This window comes from Elephas maximus, chromosome 1 (genome assembly GCF_024166365.1).
Source record: "Elephas maximus indicus isolate mEleMax1 chromosome 1, mEleMax1 primary haplotype, whole genome shotgun sequence".
NCBI classification, from domain to species: domain Eukaryota; kingdom Metazoa; phylum Chordata; class Mammalia; order Proboscidea; family Elephantidae; genus Elephas; species Elephas maximus.
The window spans coordinates 16,770,184-16,790,458 of NC_064819.1; the positions used below are offsets into that span (position 1 = coordinate 16,770,184).

The 20,275-nt window shown below is 38.4% G+C and overlaps 1 protein-coding gene across 7 annotated transcripts in view; it reads right to left on the minus strand.

Annotated features, from left to right (window-relative positions):
• OSBPL11 (oxysterol binding protein like 11) overlaps positions 1-20,275 on the minus strand; it is a 142,075-nt gene that overhangs the window by 23,944 nt on the left and 97,856 nt on the right. For all 7 annotated transcript variants that reach the window (XM_049878921.1, XM_049878901.1, XM_049878957.1 and 4 more), the window contains 4 exons: positions 17,213-17,358; positions 13,053-13,193; positions 6,203-6,701; positions 3,752-3,938 (listed from right to left, as the gene is read on the minus strand). In XM_049878921.1, the coding sequence (XP_049734878.1) occupies positions 3,752-3,938; positions 6,203-6,701; positions 13,053-13,193; positions 17,213-17,358 (973 nt within the window). The remainder of the gene's footprint in view (positions 1-3,751; positions 3,939-6,202; positions 6,702-13,052; positions 13,194-17,212; positions 17,359-20,275) is intronic.

The following is a 20,275-nucleotide window of genomic DNA, read 5'->3' on the forward strand; positions in this document are numbered from 1 at the left end:
AAATTTTGGGTAACACTGGGAAGAATGGGAATTCCAGAACGCTTCATTGTGCTCATGAGGAACCTGTACTTAGATCAAGGCAGTCAACTGAACAGAACAAAGGGATACCGTGTGGTTTAAAATCAGAAAAAGTGTATATCAGGTCTGTATCCTTTCACCATGCTTATTCAATCTGTATGCTGAGCAAACAATCCAAGAAGCTAGACTATATGAAGAACATGGCATCAGGATTGGAGAAAGGCTCATTAACCACCTGTGAAATGCAGATGACACAGCCTTGCTTGCTGAAAGTGAAGGGGACTTGAAACATTTACTGATGAAGGTCAAAGGCTATAGCCTTCAGAATATACTACCCCCCAACATAAAGAAAACAAAAATCTTCATAACTAGACTGATAAGCATCATCATGATAAATGGAGACAATAGTGAAGTTGTCAATGATTTCATTTTACCTGGATCAAGAATCAATGCCTATGGAAGCAGTAGTCAAAAAATCAAATGGTGTATTGCATTACACAAACCTGCTGCAAAAGACCTCTTTCACATGTTAAAAAGCAAAGATGTCACTTTGAAGACTAAGGTGTGCCTGACCCAAGCATGGTATTTTCAATCACCTCATATGCATGCAAAAGTTGGACAATGAATATGGAAGACTGTAGTACACAGGAGTGCTATGTGTTGGAATGGACTCCATGGCACCTAACAACAACAACAACATCTGAAGTTGAGTCTTAAAAAGTCAAAATCTGAAAACCACGTCTGAAAAGCCAGTAAGACTCCTGGAAAGTTTGCTTTTGGGTGCCCTAAGAACCCAGGTGTGAATACGGGAGAAACCCCAGTCACATGGAAAGGCCCCAGCTGAGCTCCGGGCCATAGGCCAGATCAACTGCCTCGCACGTGAGTGAGCTACCTTGGACGTCCAGCCTAGTGGAGCCTTTAGATGACTGAAGCGCCAGCTAACATCTGCTACAATCACTGGAAAGAGCACACATGAGGATTGCCCAGCTGAGCCGAGTCAACTCACAGAACTGTGGGAGATCATAATAAATTGCTCCTTAAATTAAGCACTAAGTTTTGGAGTGGTTTATTACAAGCAGTAGATAACCAGGACATCATCCAGAGCTGTCTTAGATGCCCCCTCACCCCCTACATCCTGTCACTTACTCCTTGAAATCTGTTGATTCTGGATGCCTCACTGGTCTCCTAACTTCCAAACTGTCCTCACCTGCCACCAATCCATTCTTTACTCACCACCGGATTAATCTTTTAAAAATATATTACTTCTGGGTATAACACCTGGTGGCACAGTGGTTAAGTGTTCAGATGCTAAGCAAAAGGTTGGCAGTTTGAATCCACCAGCTGCTCCTTGGATACACTATAGGACAGTTCTACTCCGTACTATAGGGCTGCTATGAATTGGAATCAATGTGATTGCAATGGGTTTGGTTTTATATTGTATTCTTGCCAAAAATGCATAGCATGAATCTAATTCAAGGGAACGCACACTCAGACTGAGGAACATTTTATAAAATCAGCCTGTATTCTTCAGAAATGTCAATGTCATAAAAGACAAAAACTAGGAAAATATTACAAATTAAAGGACACTGAAGGGACATGAAAATAAAATGTAATCCATGATCCTCCTGGATCAGGAGGAAAAACGTTGCCAATTACTGCCACCATTGTCAAAAACGGAAATGGAATGGACTGCCTCTCATGCACCATGAGCTATGTGCTAATAATATTAACACAGATTGAACAAATCAGTTGTCAGGCATGTTGCAAAGGAATTTACCCATCTAGTAAGTGCTGGTCTAGTGACTCCTAAAGTCCCTTCTAATTGTAAAGCTTAGGTTACTTAAATTACTATGATGGGAGGAGTAAACAGAAGCATATATAACAAACAAACCATATTAATACCTTCTCTAAGGGTAAAAGGTGACCATTCAGACACTGTCTAGTGGTTCAGCTTAGGTGAGCTGTACTTCTGAAAAATATTCTCTGCTTCAGTGTCTGGAAACCCATATTTTTATAGGCCCATTCAATGCCTGGGAGCCAAGCAAGCTTTCTTTCTAGTTCTTCGTAGATTGTTGAGTATCAGTCATCCAGTGAAAAAGTAATACAGCCACATGCAATTCAAAGTCTCATACATGGCAGGAGGGAGTGTATTTTGGTATAACCACTGAAGAAAACTGTTTGGCAGTATCTACTAAAGCTCAACTTACGCATACCCTACAGCCCAGCAATCCTACCCCTAGGTGCCTATCCAACAAAAACTCACATTTACATTTACTAAATCATGTTGTAGTGGTAGTATTTGTGATAGCAAAGAATTGAAAACTACTTAAATGCCCATAAGCAGTAGAATGAATAAATAAACCGTGGCCTAGTCATACAACGGAACACAGTCCACAGCAAGGAGAATGAACTACAGCTCTATGCGGATGAATTTCAAAAACATAATGTTGAAACAAATATGAGCTCAGCTGCTAACCAAAAATTCAGGAGTTCAAATCCACCAGTTGCTCCTTGAAAACCCTATGGGGCAGTTCTACTCTGTTCTGTAGGGTCACTATGAGTCAGAATCCAGTAGACGGCAATGGGTTTGGTTTTGGTTTTTTATATGTGGATGAATTTCAAAAACATACTTTTGAACCGACAAAGTTAGATATGAAAGGGCACATAATATATGACTTCATTTATACAGAGTTCACAAACAGGCAAAACTACTCTACACCGGCAGAAATCAGGGAAGTGGCTACCTTAGGTGGAGGTTTGCGACCAGCGGAGCGTGAGGTGGACTCTTGTAATGCTAGTAATGCTCTGTGTCTTGACCAGAGTGCTTCCGTGTTTTCATCAACGTGTATACTTTTGTATACATATTGTTCTTCAATAAAAAGGCTATAAAAGATAAAACTACCCCTACTTCAGGGACAGTCAAAAGAGGCATCAGGGGCTTAAGGAAAGAGTTAGTACCCTTTTGAGGTTCCTATTAGAAAGCTGAAGAACCCCAGTGCAGTAATGGTTAAGCATTCGGCTGCTAACCTTGAGGTTGGTGGTTTGAATGCACCAGTGGCTTTGCAGGAGAAAAGACCTGGCAACCTGGCCCGTAAAGATTACAGACTAGGGAAACCCTACGGGGCACTACACGGTTTTTATGATTCAGAATTGACTTGAAGCTATACAACAACAAACATTACAAAACCTGTCTTCATGTAGCTGGGATGACTTAAGACTAATGCTGAAGAGACTAACAAGCCAAGATGGGAGTATAATAATTGACCAGTTGCTAGATGAAATTAGAATAACACCACCATTCACTATTGTTATCTAAAGATATCATGTTGGTTTACATCATTCTACTTCTTGAACTATTTTCTTGTGATTAGATATATTTTTGCCCCAATTTGTAGCAATGGCTGTTTCCACTGAGGTCTGGATTCAAATCTGAATTCCTTTAAAGATAAAGACTGGGCCAAAGGCTGCTTATTTATTTGTCAGGAATTCTACATCTCTCATTAGGTACTTCACCAGAAATATTTTAAAAGCAGATATGTTACTAATGTCAGTGTTTTTCAAACTAGATAATGATTTCCAGAATGACTTGAAAGACTAAATACATTAAACAAAAATAAACATGAATAAAAATCCAACCCCATACACATAAAACAAAGCAGAAAAAGAATTAGGAGTTATAACATAGGATCAAAGTGGTAATAGTAAGAGCCAGGTACCATTAAAATGTTCTTACCGGTGCAGTTTGCCACCATAAAATGGCTTAGTATGAAAAGTGATGCTGGCTGAATACCCAGTCTTTGCACAGTTGACACTGACTTTGCCACCCAGTTCTACCCAAGGAACAGTTAAAATTGACCGGGCGTATGCACAAGGCAGAGAGAATGTATACTCTTCTCCATGTTCCAACAGACTGAGGATACCTGAATGGGAAAACATTATGGTAGTTAACATCTTACAAGAAAAACAGCCATAAAAAATCCATACTGTTTTTTTCCCTCTCGTAAATAAACGTCATTGTTTTGCTTTATTTTCATTTAACTTGGGATAAAATTAACTTCATTTACATCAACGATATCAGACAAATATATCCTAGTGGTAGTGAGTCAAGGTTACTTTCACTATGACCTTGCTATCCCTTTCAGGTTCATGGGACAAAACCGTTTCAAGAGTTTCTTCTAATGCTCCTAAATATAAACTAAAACCTTCAGTCAGCGTTTAAGGCCATGCTGTACTGCCCTGTGTTAAGTTCTGATCATTAGTTAGTGCTTATAACTTTTTCAGACGTCTAATGTTACAGAGTCTATCTCAAGTTAGGTGGTATAATGAAAAAAGTGCTTGTCATTCTATTCTATGTACATTAAGGAAGAAAAGACTCATTCTGTCAGAAAAATCATGGTCAGTGTAATCAACATTTTGTTTGCCAAATTTTCAAATATTTAGAGTAAAGCTGCAAGAGATATAAATGGTTGCTTTCAACTGAGTATTATGCTAACGGAGCTTGTTTCTTTAAGTGATGCTATATTAAAGATGGTTTAAAAAACACATAAAAAGAGTACTTCATTAATGAATAGTCACTCTGAATATGTATCGATCTACATATCATGAAGTGACATTAGGATGCCCGACCTCCCGGTATATTACTAACCTCCTAAGTTCATTATCTGGGCCACCATCAGACCACATATTGTTTTTAATGCTCACAAATGAGGACAAGGGTTATGATAAATACTTCAATATAGTTAATTTTTAGAATTAGCAAATAAATAAACTGAAATTCTAAAGAAGTCTATTTTATATAAAGCGACAACTATTTTTTGGCTTGCCCTTAAGAGTCTTCACAAATAGCAATGATAAATCAGGAATTACTGACTCACTTCATAAAGTACATGGTTCTGGCTGTAATATATATATAATGGGAGCTGTCAAGACATATACAGACAAAATATAAAATACTGGGGTATATTTCCAGGGTTTAATAATAATCGTTGATTGGCTGAATTTAAGATGGAACAGATGCTTTGTTTTTTATTACTTTTCTGAAAATGTGTGATCTTATAAATTGGGTTTATGATCTTGAGCATTTAAAAACATATTTAGCATAAGTAGCTCACATTGTGGGATTTAAAATCGGAAGAAATACGCAGTTTCAGAATATACGTGTTGATGGATTAGCTAGGATAACTAAGATCCACAGAACTCTAAAATCTCATTTATGTAGTGATTACACGGAATTTCCCCTTACTACTGAAGAAAAAATACAGCTAACAGAAGCAAAATGAACTGTGATAAGGTCCATTCCCTACTTTTATTTACTTTCTGTTGAGGGTACCAACAGCAATTTCATTTTTAAAAGATCACCCATGAATACATAATTAACACTTAAAAAAAAAGACTTCAATATCTCCTTCACAATTAATTCATGGTTAAGATATTAACGGTCTTCCTCATCTCTTGAGGTATTTTCTCTCCTGGCGTGGGAGAGGCCACCATTGCCAGATTCTTTCTGTTATATAAACAGGTAAGAGTAACCGTCCGGGGCGGGGGGGGGGGGGGGGGGGGGCGGAGAATATCAACGAAGGAGGTTCTAAATCTGGCCATGCCTTAGTTTTATGACACTGAGCATGTTCCCTCACCTCTAGATTTCAGAACGTTCACCTATAAAACAAATAGGCCGGGTTACGAAGAGCCAAGGGCTAATGTCACGAAGTTTATAACCGAACACAGCAAGCCTTTTTTTTTTTTGACTAATAAAACGAGTACTTTCTAACGTTATAAAAAGTTTTAATTAACCTTAAATGTTATGTGGAAAGTAGAAAGAATCATATCACAACAGAACTTAAAATGTGAAAAACTGAAAAAGGGGATAAAGTATTTTCTTCACAGCTACAATAATGCAATCTTGAAATATTAAAAGTCATAGGCTTAATTATGCCATATTTAAATATAATATTTATATATATTCCGTATTTAAAATCAGAAAAAAAAATCATTTAAAAATAGCATTTACATTAGTCCATAGATAAGCCCCTCATCTCCACAGACAAACATTCTGGAACATACTTGGAATTTGAATACAAAAGTAGTACACATAACATTTCCAATGTATGATTAATGTTCGTCTAGCTTCCCCAAGTTTAAGACTGTAGTTTGATATTAAAAATCGGCCAGCGATTTTTCTGCTTACCTTCTCCAACCATCGTCACGCCTATCGACATGCCTAAGAATTTGCTCTTAGTCCAGACATGCGCGTTTACACACATCTTCCGCTCTGCACATTCTGCATAAAATCCCGAGACCGGAGGATGATGGGACACCTGCTCGGCAACAAACCTGACTGTGTAACAGTCTGAGCCCACCTGGCTCAAAGGCTCCTCTGACACAGGGGCCTGAGTCGTGATCGCCTGGGTGGAAGAGCTGCTAATGACACCGGATGCGACCTCGCTTTTCGGCAGCCTCCAGGAACAGTGAAACGTTTCTCCAATGATCGGATTGTACGGTTTCTTGGCAATGGCTCCTTTACGGCCTTCATGAAATGAGGTAAGGTAGTACTCAACAAAGCGAATCATTCTGTCCTCAGCTGTGGCTCCATTGGCGACGGCAATAAATAGGTCTGGATGAGACATAAAGTCTGCATACATTTCCAGTAAGGAACGCTTCTCGAGGATAAATGTGGGCAGCACCACCTGAGACAACAACAACAAAAGGTCAACCAAAGGGGGAAAAACTAATCCATGTGTTTATGTGTAGACAACTACTCATCTCTCTGAAAACATTTTGCTCTAAGTATTAAAAACAAAGTTATAAAGTAAAAATATTTGGCCTCTTTAAGAAATAAACCAAAAAAAGATACTGTTGCCGCTGAGGTGATACAGAGTAGAACGCCCCTATAGGGTTTCCAAAGTGTGGCTGGTGGATTCAAATTGCCGACCTTTGGTTAGCAGCTGAGCTCTTAACCACTGCACCGCCAGGGCTCCATAAAAAAAAAAAAAAAAAAAAACCCATTCCCAACGAGTCCATTCCAACTCACAGCAACCCTACAGGACAAGGTAGAAGTGCCCCACAGGCTTTCCAGGTAGCAGCTGGTGGATTCCAACTGCGGGTCTTTGGTTAGCTGCTGAGCTCTTAACCACTGCACCAACAGGGCTCCATTAAGAAATAATCATGCTTAAAAGCAAATGAAAGCCTGCCCAAGTGGTCAAGATTAAACATCAATTCAGGATTTCAAGAAGGTCAGGCAGAAAGAATTTATAAAAAAGTCCTCAGACTCTTAAAAAAAAAAAAAAAGCAGCATCAGGGAAATGGTGGTAAAAGTCAAAGGGCACGTCAGCCATGCTTTTCTTCCTTTAAAAATGAACTATGGCTTATCAAGATACAAGCAAAGACAATAAATGCCACTTCTTGGGGACAGACTAAAGACAACACTGATCAAAGCAAAAACTGTAACTTATATTGAATTTCGAGCACAAGGGAACTACTTCCAAGAACAGAATTTCTGACCTCCAAAGCCAGGTTTATAAGGAAGATTAAACATCTCACTTAAAGCACAGTTGGAGAAGCACTGCAAGCTGGTTCAATTCTTTGAGGAAGCAATCTGACAATATTTTTCAAGAACATTAAGGTGTTCATACCCATTAAAAAAACCAACCCATGGCCATAGAGTCAATTCCAACTCATAGTGACCCTACAGGACAGGGTAGAACTGCTCCACAGAGTTTCCAAGTAGCACTTGGTGGATTCGAACTGCTGACCTTTTGGTTAGCAGCTGAACTCTTAACCACTATGCCACCAGAGTTTCCCATATCCATTTAGCCTACTGATTATTCTTTCAGGAATCTGGCCTTAGAAAATAATAATGAAGGAAAAGGAATGTGGGGAAAAAAAGTTCACCACAGTACTGTTTACAGTAACAAAAAAATTAATCTACATTTTTATCAAGGGTGTTTGATAAATATGGAATGTTCACTTAATGGACAATTATAGTCATTTAAAAAGATGGTTATGAAGATGATACAGTAACAAAAAATATGGGCTGTTTCAAGTTCAGATGGTAGACTGAATACTTGCATCTTTATTTCATTTCTTCCTGAAATTATAGTAAATAAATTTCTTATAAAGGCAAACCCAGAGATACCAGGAAAGGAGACAAAAAACAAAATTTTGGGAGTTGTTAAATAGAAAGCTGAATCTTAAGCAGTAGTTTACAATACGGAATCCTGAAAAGGCTTGGGAACTGACAGCACCTGGTATCTCTGGATCTAGTGGGGAAGGGAGATGCTCAAGTGAAAAAGGACTGAGTGAAATCTGTGTGCACAGCAATTAGATCCCGAAATCCCCTCCCCCAACTCCACAGAGTTGGTAACCAGCCCTTTAACCTCAGCCGAAGTCTAGGGGTGGAATATCTGGAGAGTGAGACAGGGAGGTTTCTCCTCTGGACTGGGGAACATCAGGGACTTCTAAGACAGGGGCTATCACTCTGATAACAGAGGTATTAAGTAATTCTGTAAAAATTAAATGTTAAATACAGAGATCAACTCCCACCCGGGCTTCTTTCTTTTCTCAGTTCCTAATGGCTTTAAACCACCAAGCAGGAGATTAGAACAACTCTCCTCTGGGGAGTCTAGCCTAGAGGAAAAACCTGATGATACTGACACGAGGTTTCCAGCCAATGGCCCATCCAGACTACTCTGCACAGAAGACCACAGGGCCCACCCACATGCTCAAAGCTTACAATCTGGTTTTCAGTTCCCAAAACTTCACTGTTAACAGAAATCCAAGAAAAGCCTCTAATTAAGGATACCCAAACCAAAATAAATAGAAAACTCAACTTGGAGGAAAGAGAAACAGGAGGTAGAAAAAACATAAAAAATAATCTTCAAAGAATTAAGAGAGATGATTTACATGAAATAAGGATGCTTTTTGAAAAACTTTATCAGGCACAAAGGTACCCACATACAATGGATAAAAAGAAATCCACACCAAAATACATCAACATGAAATTTCAAGACTTCTGGGGATAAAGAGTAGATTCCATAAAATTTCAGAGAGAAAAGCAACAAAAACACCCGATCACATAAAAAAGTTCAAGAATCAGAATGGCTTCAGACTCTTCACCAGGACCCTGTGGCAAGGAGACAATAATCAAAAGGAAAATTCGTTCCAAGCTATGAATTCTATCAAACTATTAGTCAAACATGAGGGTAAAATAAAGACATTTCAGACACACATGTTCGCCATTTTGCCCCCAACAGATGTTTCTCAGAAGCTAAGGAAGGTCTGCTCCACTAAAAAGAGGCAACCAAAAAGGAAAAAAGAGATAACACAGGAGATGGCGAAGACAATCCCAGGAAAAAAGCCGTACAGCAGACGCAGAGAACAGGTCCAGGATGGAGTGCTGTGATTCAAGAGACAGACACTAAAGACTGTCATCTACACTTCAAGCCACCACTGTATCACCATTTTAAACAAGGGTAGACTGCCCTAGTTAACCTTGACCCAATTTTATCTGTATTTGGCTTGCATTGATCGATATCCTATGTGTTAGCGAGCTGAAATGGGCTGGTACTGGCCATTTTAAGTTGGATAATCACATGATCTACTATGCTGGCAATGACAAATTAAAAAGGAATGTCATCACATTCATCGTCAAAAAGAACATTTAAAGATCTATCCTGAAGTACAATGCTGTCAGTGAGAGGATAATATTCACATGTGTATAAGGAAAACCAGTTAATATGACTATTATTCAAATTTACCCACCAACCATAAGGCCAAAGATGAAGAAATTGAAGATTTTTACCAACTTCTGCAGTCTGAAATTGATCGAACATGCAATCAAGATGCATTGAAAATTACTGGTGATCGGAATGCGAAAGTTGGAAAAAAAGAAGGATCAGTAGTTGGAAAATATGGCCTCGGTGATAGAAACAATGCTGGAGATCACATGACAGAATTTAGCAAGAGCAACGACTTCACTGCAAATACTTTTTTTCAACAACAGCAATGGCCACTATACATGCGGAACTCACCGGATGGAATACACAGGAATCAAATCAACTAATCTGTGGAAGGAGGCCTTTTCCTGGAATATCTTTTCACTGTCTTCCTGGGATTGTATTGACCATTTCCTGTGTTACCTCTTTTTTCCTTTTTGGTTGCCTCTCATTTTAGTGGAGCAGAACTTCCTTAACTGCTGAGAAACATCCATGGGAGGCAAAATGGGAGAATACATGTATCTGAAATGTCTTTATTTTACCCTCATGTTTGACTGATAGTTTGGATAGAATTCACAGCTTGGAACTATAATTTTTCTTTTGATTACTGGAGAAATTCAAATCATCAGTTCAGAACAAGGCCAGGGACCCTCATGTTTGACTGAGAGTTTGAACAAAATTCATAGCTTGGAACTAATTTTCCTTTTGATTTATTGAAGAAACTCAATATCATCAGTCAGAACAAGGACAGGGGCCGACTACAGAAGAGACTGTCAATTGCTCATATACAAGTTCAAGTTGAAGCTGAAAAAAATTAGAGCAAGTCCAAAAAAGCCAAAATACGACCTTGAGAATATCCCACCTGAATTTAGAGACAATTTCAGGAAAAGATGTGATGCACTTAACACTAATGACCAAAGACAAGACGAGTTGTGGGATGACAGCAAGCACATCATACATGAAGAAAGCAAAAGGTCATTAAAAAGGGAAGAAAGAAAAGACAAACTGGATGTCAGAAGAGACTCTGAAACTTGCTAATGAACACAGAGTAGCTAAAGTGAAAGGAAGAAATGATGATGTAAAGGAGCTGAACAGAAGATTTCAAAGGGTGACTAGAAAAGACAAAGTATTAAAATGAAATGTGCCAACACCTAGAGTTAGAAAACCAATGGGAAGAACATGCTTGGCATTTCTCAAGCTGAAAGAACTGAAGAAAAAATTCAAGCCTCAAGTTGCAATACTGAAGGATTCTAGAGGGAAAATATTGGAGACAGCAGGAAGCATCAAAAGAAGATGTAAGGAATACACAGAGTCACTGTACTAAAAAGAACTGGTCAATGTTCAACCATCTCAGGAGGTAGCATGTAATCAGGAACCAACGGTATTGAAGGAAGAAGTCCAAGCTGCATTGAAGGCACTGACGAAAAACAAGGATCCAGGAATTGACAGAATACCAATCGAGATGTTTCAACAAATTCATGCAGCACTGGAGGTGCTCACTCATCTATGCCAAGAAATTTGGAACACAGCTACCTTGCCAACTGACTGAAAAAGATCCATATTTGTGCCCATTCCAAAGAAAGGTGATGCAACAGAATGTGGAAATTATCAAACAATAACATTAATACCACAAACAAGTAAAATTTTGCTGAAGATAATTCAAAAACAGTTAAAACAGTACATAGTGAACTGCCAGAAATTCAAGCTGGATTCAGAAGAGGACATGGAATGAGCGCTATCACTGCTGATGTCAGATGGATCTTGGCTGAAAGCAGATAACACCAAAAAGATGTTTACCTGTGTTTTACTGACTACACAAAGGTATTTGACTGTGTAGATCATAACAAATTATGGATAATATTACAAAGAATGAGAATTACGGAACACTTAATTGTGCTCATGAGGAACCTGTACATAGACAAAAAGGCAGTTGTTCAGACAGAACAAGGGGATACTGCATGGTTTAAAGTCAGGAAAGGGGTACGTCAGAGCTGTATCCTTTCACCATACTCAGTCTGTATGCTGAGCAAATAATCTGAGAAGCTGGACTACGTGAAGAAGAACTTGGCAACAGGATCAGAGGAAGACTTGTTAACAATCTCCGACAAGCAGATGAAACAACCCTGCTTGCTAAAAGTGAAGACGACCTGAAGCACTTACTGATGAAGATGAAAGACTACACCCTTCAGTATGGATTGTACCTCAACATAAAGGAAAAAAAAAAAATCCTCACAACTGGACCAATAAGCAACATCATCATAAATGCAGGAAAGACGAAGGTTGTCAAGGGCTGCATTTTACTTGGATCCATAACCAACGCCCATGGAAGCAGCAGTCAGGAAGTCAAACGATGCACGTCATTGGGCAAATCTGCAAAAGACCTCTTTACAGTGTTAAAACGCTAAGATGCCACTCTGAGGACTAAGGTGTGTCTGATCTAAACCATAGTGTTTACAATCGCCTCATATGCATGAATAAGGAAGACCAAAGAATCGATGCCTTTGAATTATGGTGTTGGCAAAGAATGCTGAATATACCATGGACTGCCAGAAAAATGAACAAATCTGTCTTGGAAGAAGTACAGCCAGAATGCTTCTTAGAAGGGAGGATGGTGAGACTTTGTCTCACGTAATTTGGACATGTTATCAGGTGGGACCAGTCCCTGGAGGAGGACATCATGCTTGGTAAAGTAGAGGGTCAGGGAAAAAGAGAAAGACCCTCACAGAGATGGACTGACACGGTGGCTGCAACAGTGGGCTCAGCCACAGCAATGACTGTGAGGACGGCGCAGGACCAGGCGGCATTTCGTTCTGTTGTACATAGGGTCAGTTTGAGCTGGAACTGACTCGATGTCACCTAACAACAATAAACCTTGTCCAGTTCCAATTTTTATCTGTATTTGTCTTGTGCTGACATCTGCTGATGATGCTCCTATTTTCTTCTCTGTGCCCTGCTGCCGGATTAAGAGAAGATACTTGTTTCACCCCCAGATATGTTCTGGCTTTCATCCTGAGAGTTGGAGGTAGGTCACAGTTAGCTTAGGGTTGCTGTGAGTTGGAACTGACTCGACGGCACCTAACAATAATAACAACATACCAATGGACCCCTTTCACGTCAGACAGAAACAAGAAAACTGTAGGCCTTTATTTGCCCTGCAACTTCCTACTCCACAGAAAAGCGTTACCTTTTTTTATGAGCATAAGAAATGCTGATTAAGAGACTAAGAAAGCAAATGATAAGGAGTATGAAGCCCTGACAATATTAACATTTACAGGGACAGTCTTGACTTAATGATCTCCACGACCAGCTTATCCCATTACTTACTCTTGTTAAATCCATGCCCAGCTTGAGCTGTGACAGGAGATGCAGAATAACACTGCGCTGCTCTTCCACAGCTCCCAGGTCGGCCTCCTTGTTATCCCATGTGTCCTCCACCTCTTCATCTGCATTTATTTCTTCAGGTTCCTTGACACAAGACAAAACAAAACTCTAGTGTTCCGAATGCGTGTGAATACTCGTTCAGAATAAAAATATAAATGCCAGACTTGAAGACACTGACCTGGGGCCTAAGTAAATCTGAGAACAGGCAAAAATCTTTCTGAAAATATAGCCTACATCCCTTGATCATGGAATGGATTCTCTTCCTAGAACCCATTATCGCTGACATTGAACATACTGTGGTTTTGGCATCTATTTCACATATAAAATACAGATAGTTTTTAAAAAGAGTGCAGTTCAGGCTTTGCAGGCTTTGACTACCTGCCTGGGGATACTACTAAAAAAAAAAAAAAAAACCAAGTATAAATTACATTCAAAATGCTCTAAGAAGTAAATCTTTGCCGTCTTTAAAAAGCTGAAACTATATAAGTAAACTGAAATTTGCAGGGACTGCACATGTCAAGTTTGACTACTGTAACGTACGCTTTGACAGTCACTCATTCTTGGGGTGGTCGGGAAGATACCCTGGGGTTAGAGAGAATTCTGCATGGAGGTACGGAAACCCTTTAGCTGCTCATGCAGTCTTAACGCCACAGAAAGTTCTCTGCATAGCTCTTAAATCCAATCAATAAAACAACTCCTTCAAAAACTGAAAATCTTTACTTATCACCTCAATATGGTCCTGGCTTCAAATAACTGGTTAAGAGAAAATTAACTTCTATTTTAACAACAGTGTTTGGTTTCAAATCCCAAGATTCTACAGGATTTTGTCAGCTGTCATTTCCATATCTATTTGCGGTGGTGTCCTTTCTCTCAGCAGTACACCCTGTTAGTATCTTTGTGTAAGAGAGCTTTATAGGAGGATATTATCATTTAGATTTCTATTAGGTTTTAACTTAAGAGGGTTTTAAAAAGAAAATGCCTTAATTTTTCTAACTTTGATTTCCCCCCTCCATAATAAAATCTTATCAAACAAAGAACCCATCTATTCTGTGTAGCTAGGCAAACAAAAATCCTAATCTGGTACAAAATAAAAATGGTCAAATTACTTAGTAAAATAGAAAAAAGAGGGATTATATTAATTAAATACCGATTCTAAATCGTGGTGTGAACAGAAGAATTGGGAAGCACTCTTTTCTTCTTAAGCTGCCTCTTCTTGGCCACCAAACCTCTCTTAAAGAGAAGCTTAAGGTAAAAGCATTACCCAAATTCAAACAGACACTCAAATGTATGAAATCCTAAGCCAGAATGGTTAGCAAAAATGTAGTGGCAAGACCTGTTGAGTTTCTGGGACTTTCTATATTTGGAGATTACATGGCAAAGGGTAACCCCAATATTCCACAAAATGCATACTAACTTCATTTTGTCCTTCTGATTTCTGATGTGGAGCACAATGGAACTGTGGGCTTCCTTCTAGCCTGCTCGGGGTTTACTTTCTATCTCAGGTGAGAGCAAAATCTCCATGGCTGTAATATAGGTCTCCCGCTTGCCTCAGCACTCATGTTTCAAAGAGACAACTGTGAAATTTTTGGAAAACTCAGGTGTATTCTGATGTGCTTGAATGAAGTCTTATGTCTTTTGTAACTAAAAAAAAATCTACGCAGTTTTTTTGTCCTCCGCTTACACCAGGCAATGTCATTTGTCATTTCACAAGAACTGGAAACACACTGATCCTCTCCCTCTTGACCCTACGTCCCACCTCTAACATGTGCCTTCATCCTGATTTCCAACGTGTCTTGTGTTCTCTTCTAGAATAAAGATGTTAGAGTATGTGGCTTTTATTTTATAATTTTTCACTTACAAATTACATCCCTAGTCCTGGTCTCACTCCAAAGCTTTGGTTCTATTATCTCCAATTGCTTTTTATATACATTTACAATCAAATATCGTCCTTTCACCTAAAATTCAATATGCTCATAACCATACTAGCCCTTTTTCTCTCAAAAGGTTCTTTCTTCCTAATTTTCCTCATGAATGGCACCACAATTTTATCTAAGCATTTAGGCTCAAAAACGTGTGAGTTGTCTTTGATCCACCCCAATATTCAGTCAATCACAAGCCCAACTGATTTTTTATTTGAAAAGTACCCTATCTATTCATTTGTCTTCATTTCTATTTCCACAGCCTTCTATGTACACTTTAATTCTAATTCATATCATATACCATCAATCTTAAACATATAACACCCCTCCCATGCTCATGACCCCTCTGTCTACCATATTAAGATCAACTTCTGCATGATTTTTAATTCCGTTAAAAATAAACAACTGGTAAAATTTGTTGACCCAGTTTCCCTGTGCTGCACAACCCCAGAGGCCACAGTTTACACTCTGTTCTGGGACAGTGCTCCAGGGAGCAACATTCACATAGAGCGCAACGTGAATGCTGCCACCACATGGAGCTGTGACATCCAACAGCCTAAGTCTGCTCCTAAATTCATTTTACATTTTCATAACAATCTTATAAGGTATTAGTATCCCTATTTTACAGGTGAGGGAACTAAGGGTAGTTCATCAATTGACCCACATATTGCCAAATGGCAGAACCTGGATTCAAAACCATCAGGCAAGCCTTCTCTACAATGAGCGTATCTATCTCACTATCCCTGCTTGTGTCTCTCCGCCTCCACCTCCGGCTCTAGATTCCCTTGCTCTTCTTTTCTCCAAATCTTGTCCTCCTTTCAAAGCCCAATTTCAATCCCACTTCCTTGCCAAAGCACTTCTCATTTACTCCACTTAGATTCTCTCCTTTCTCTGAATATCCATATATTTTTTTAATAACCTAAATCATATCAATTAAGACCAAAACAAAACAAATCCTCATATTATCATCTCACTGTTTCAGGGTACATGACTGGGACCCCAAGAAGATTCCAAGTCTCTTCAATGAAAAAAATCATGTCTTATATTTTTTTGCGTCTCCTCCAATTCCTAAAACTGAGCTTGTGACAACAGCTTAAGAAATACCTGCTGTGTGCTGACTCCACAAATGAGCTAATGAAAGGCTAACTCCTAAGTTACTCTTTTTTTCTCCTCCCCCACCCACTCTGCCCCCACTGCCGACCTCATCTCACCAAGGGCTTTGCCAGCTTTGGAAGTCCCTGTCCCATACATTTCTTTTATGAAGTAATTTGCTAATATATAAATAGCCACAGTATTTACTCTTGACTCAGCAATTTTACTTGGGAGTATAACCTAAAGAAATAATCTAGAGAAAGGGAACAAAAAAGCTGTCAGAAGGTGATACAGCGCTATTCACAATATCAAAAAATAAGAAAACAACCTAGATATTCAGAATGGGGATGTTAACTCAATAACCTGCTTGAACCTCTAAAACTAATTATATAGACCAAAGCAACATAGAAAAATGCTTATGAGAAATATCAAGTAAAAAGAACTTAATATAAAACTATCTATGTAATTACAATGACCATAAAAAGAACAGAAGTAAACACAAAGGCGAGAAAAACAATATATGTTACAGCAGTGGAATTATGAATAAATTAAAATGTTCCTTAGTTTATGAGAAATGAGGACTAAATATTTCATAAAAATATTGAACTCTGAAATCATGTGCTATTTTAAGTAGAGTAACACTTTAAAAAACTAGTTTGGTAAGAGGTTGACTGTCAAAAAGAATAGTAATCTTACAAACTTCATTGTTAAGCTTTTAGTAAGCAATATTAAATAATATAACGAAGTAAGAACCGCAGGAGATAAACATTATGCAAACTTATTACATAAGCTAATTCCTAGAGAAAAAAAAAACACCCATGCAAATAGCAAATTTTTAAAATACATTATTAGCAAGGAAAAGTAAACCAAAACTAAAAAGCGTCCATAATTTAACCTGGAAAAAACAAGTACAAGTTTAATACGACAGACTTCTAAAACCAGTGCAATTTCAAAACAACAGCAACGTCTAGAATCTGCAAGTGTTTGTTGTTCTGATGTTCTGTGACCTGCGTGCCCTGACAAGAAGGGAACGGAACCTTTTCAGGGGCTGCTATTTTTTTACATCAATATCGTACTTTCACAATACCTTACCCGTGCTAATAGTCCAGATCCTGCAACAGGCTGCTCTTCCGGGACTGCCAATGGCTTACTCTGCTCCGCAGCAAAGGGCTGGTCGGCTCCATTTTTATAGTGGTTTGATAAAGGTATCTTTGGTTCTAACCACTCGATTGTCGTCCCTGATGAAGTAAGAGAAAACTTCTGCTGAAACTTGCTCATAATCTGGCAAGTTCAGCAGCTGTGGATTTTATTAAACAATTTTGTTTTCAGCCTGCAAGACTGAAAGCAATTCAACCTGTTAGGAGACCCTGCAAGACAGCCACTTGTATCTCATTAGCAGGAGCACAGCGATTGGGCAACAGTTCACAACAGACCAATCTACAACTTGAAATCAGATGCCATTTAAAAGAATCAGCCCTGAATTGACCTGAACTCCATTTCGGGGTAAGTCTGTGAATCACTGAGGTGCAGTCCCTACCCTAACAACTGATTTGCTGACCTTACTGCATGAACCCTATCTCTTTTGTGATAAAAAAAAGTACGCAGTTAGGCTTTAGGGGGTCACAACTACAGGAGGAGTCTGGGACTGTGAAACGGAAATTTGCTTCACTTTAGGACTGAACCTTATTCTCGGCAGCAATTTTCTAATTGATCAGGATAAGCCCCTGGATCTAATTTAAAAACTTCACATACATGTCCATTCTCTTTATTATTTTTCATGATGTAGAAGAGTCCCATATACTTTTAAACTGAAAGGCTCTTCTGCTGAATAAATAATAGCTGACCTAGTGAAAGACAGTGCTCGCATCTGGAAACCTGTCATCTTCTCAGTTAATGACTCAAATGTCTCTTATTACCCTCAACTAGTTTAACAAAGTGGATTCTATACCTAATCAATAATGAAAACGTTCCATTTGATTTCAGAGGCTGATCTAGGTTTCCCGGAAGCTTGGTTATAGAGTGTTACAGTAGGGGATGCTCAGACTGCTGGAGCAGGAATTGAAATGAGTAAGGAATTTACTCAGCCCCAGACTTCAGCAGATGAATAAATTACAAAGTACCTGCCAGGCTACCATAGCATCTTGCCTTGCCAATGGGCTCAGTCTCACTTAGCATTGGGGGGAATTCATAGTTGGGGGATGCCCTGGATAAGTTCATGGGTCTTGTTTTAAAATTCCAAAGCAATGAAAAATCTTTGCTCCTACCTTAAAATATTTTGAATATCAATATCCAAATTCCCTTACTCCTAAAAATAAAATACACATAAACACTAAATTTAAGAGATCCTTAAACATACTGGAAATTGTAACAAAATCATGTATCAAATAAATCATTTGGTCTCAGTTCCCTAAATCAATGACCACTACTGAGCCTTTGGATGACATACATTGAGACTTTACAGGACTAAACATAATTTGAATTTAGATTTCATTTCTCATGGTACCTTGTAATTTATGAATGTAATTCAGTTTTTTCTTTCCACAGTTACATTTTCACTCTCAAGTGATTTAAGAAGAAATGTCTACAGATCTAATTCTGAAAACATGGCTAGTGAGAAATACCCATACCAGTTCATTCACTTCACCAAATGCCCACAAACCTGTGCTCCAGAAACTAACCATGTGGGAGAACCACTTTCCCTTTAAACACTCCTGTAAGCTTTATGTTTCACTTCTGTAATAAAAAAATGCAAATTCATATTGTGTGTGCTTATTATTTATGAAGCAACCATTTAAAAATAAGACTGCATTAATTTAAACTACACAAACCCAATTTTTGAGAAAGAATTTAAAAAATTAAAAATAGTATTTGATTAATCAAGTATTTATTGAGCATCTAGTACCAGGAACTATTCAACCTGATGAACTTTTCAGAAATTAAGCAGCATAAACTGTAAAGAAATGCTTTGTGTAATTTTCCTGACAAAATTATTATTACTAACACTAGAATTAACCCAAATTTCAGATCTTGGGGTGTGTCAACCAAAAAACAGAACACTCCAATAAACAAAAAAGGAATAGAATCTTTTATATTACCTATAAACTAATCAGAAAGAGAACAAAAATCATAAATTTCCCCCAGGAATTGCTTCTTGTATAGGCTAACCAAGAATGCTTTATTATTTTTAAAATACTGTCATTATAAATTATATAAAGAGCCCTGGTGGCACAGTAATTAAGCACTCAGTTGCTAACCAAAAGGTCAACAGTTCAAACCCACCAGCCACTGCGGGAGAAAGATGTGGTAGTCTGCTTCCATAAAGATTTACAGCCTTGGAAACCCTATGGGGCAGTTCTTCCCTATCCTACAGCAATGCTGAGTCAGACTTGATGGCAATGGGTTTTTTGGCTTACAAAATTATATACTAATTCTAAAACAGTAAATCATATAAGAATGGAAAGACCAGGAAACATTTTTTTTTTCTCTTCCAGCCTATGATTAAACCAGAGGAAACTAAAGTTTAAAATACCATGTATTTTAATTAAATTATTAATTTCATTTAATACATGGCATTTTAAGTTTATTGATCTCTTTGTATTAGTGTACATTTTACTTTTGTAAAGCCACTTTGGAAACAACTTAAATGTTCAACATTTCTCCAAAGTATCAATTCAGATCACAATATATAATTTAGGTGCTTATAAATCTTTGAAAAGCCCTCTCTCCTAAACTAATTGGTTATCACAGCTTCTCTGTGACTTCTCCAGGCCTTTTTTTTTTTTTTTTAATTGTGCTTTAGGTGATAGTTTACAGCTCAAGTCAGTTTCTCATACAAAAATTTATACACACATTGTTATGTGACCCTAGCTGCCACCCCTATAATGTGACGGCACATTCCTCCTGTCCACCCTGTATTTCCCATGTCCATTCAACCAGCTCCTGTCCCTTTCCGCCTTCTCATCTCACCTCTGGACAGGGGCCACCCATTTAGTCTCATGCATCTACTTGAACAAAGAAGCTCACTCCTCACGAGTATCATTTTATTTCTTATAGTCCAGTCTAATCTTTGTCTAAAGAGTTGGCTTCAGCAACGGTTTTAGTTCTGGGTTAACAGAGAGTCCAGGGGCCATGTCTTCTGGGGTTTCTCCAGTCTCA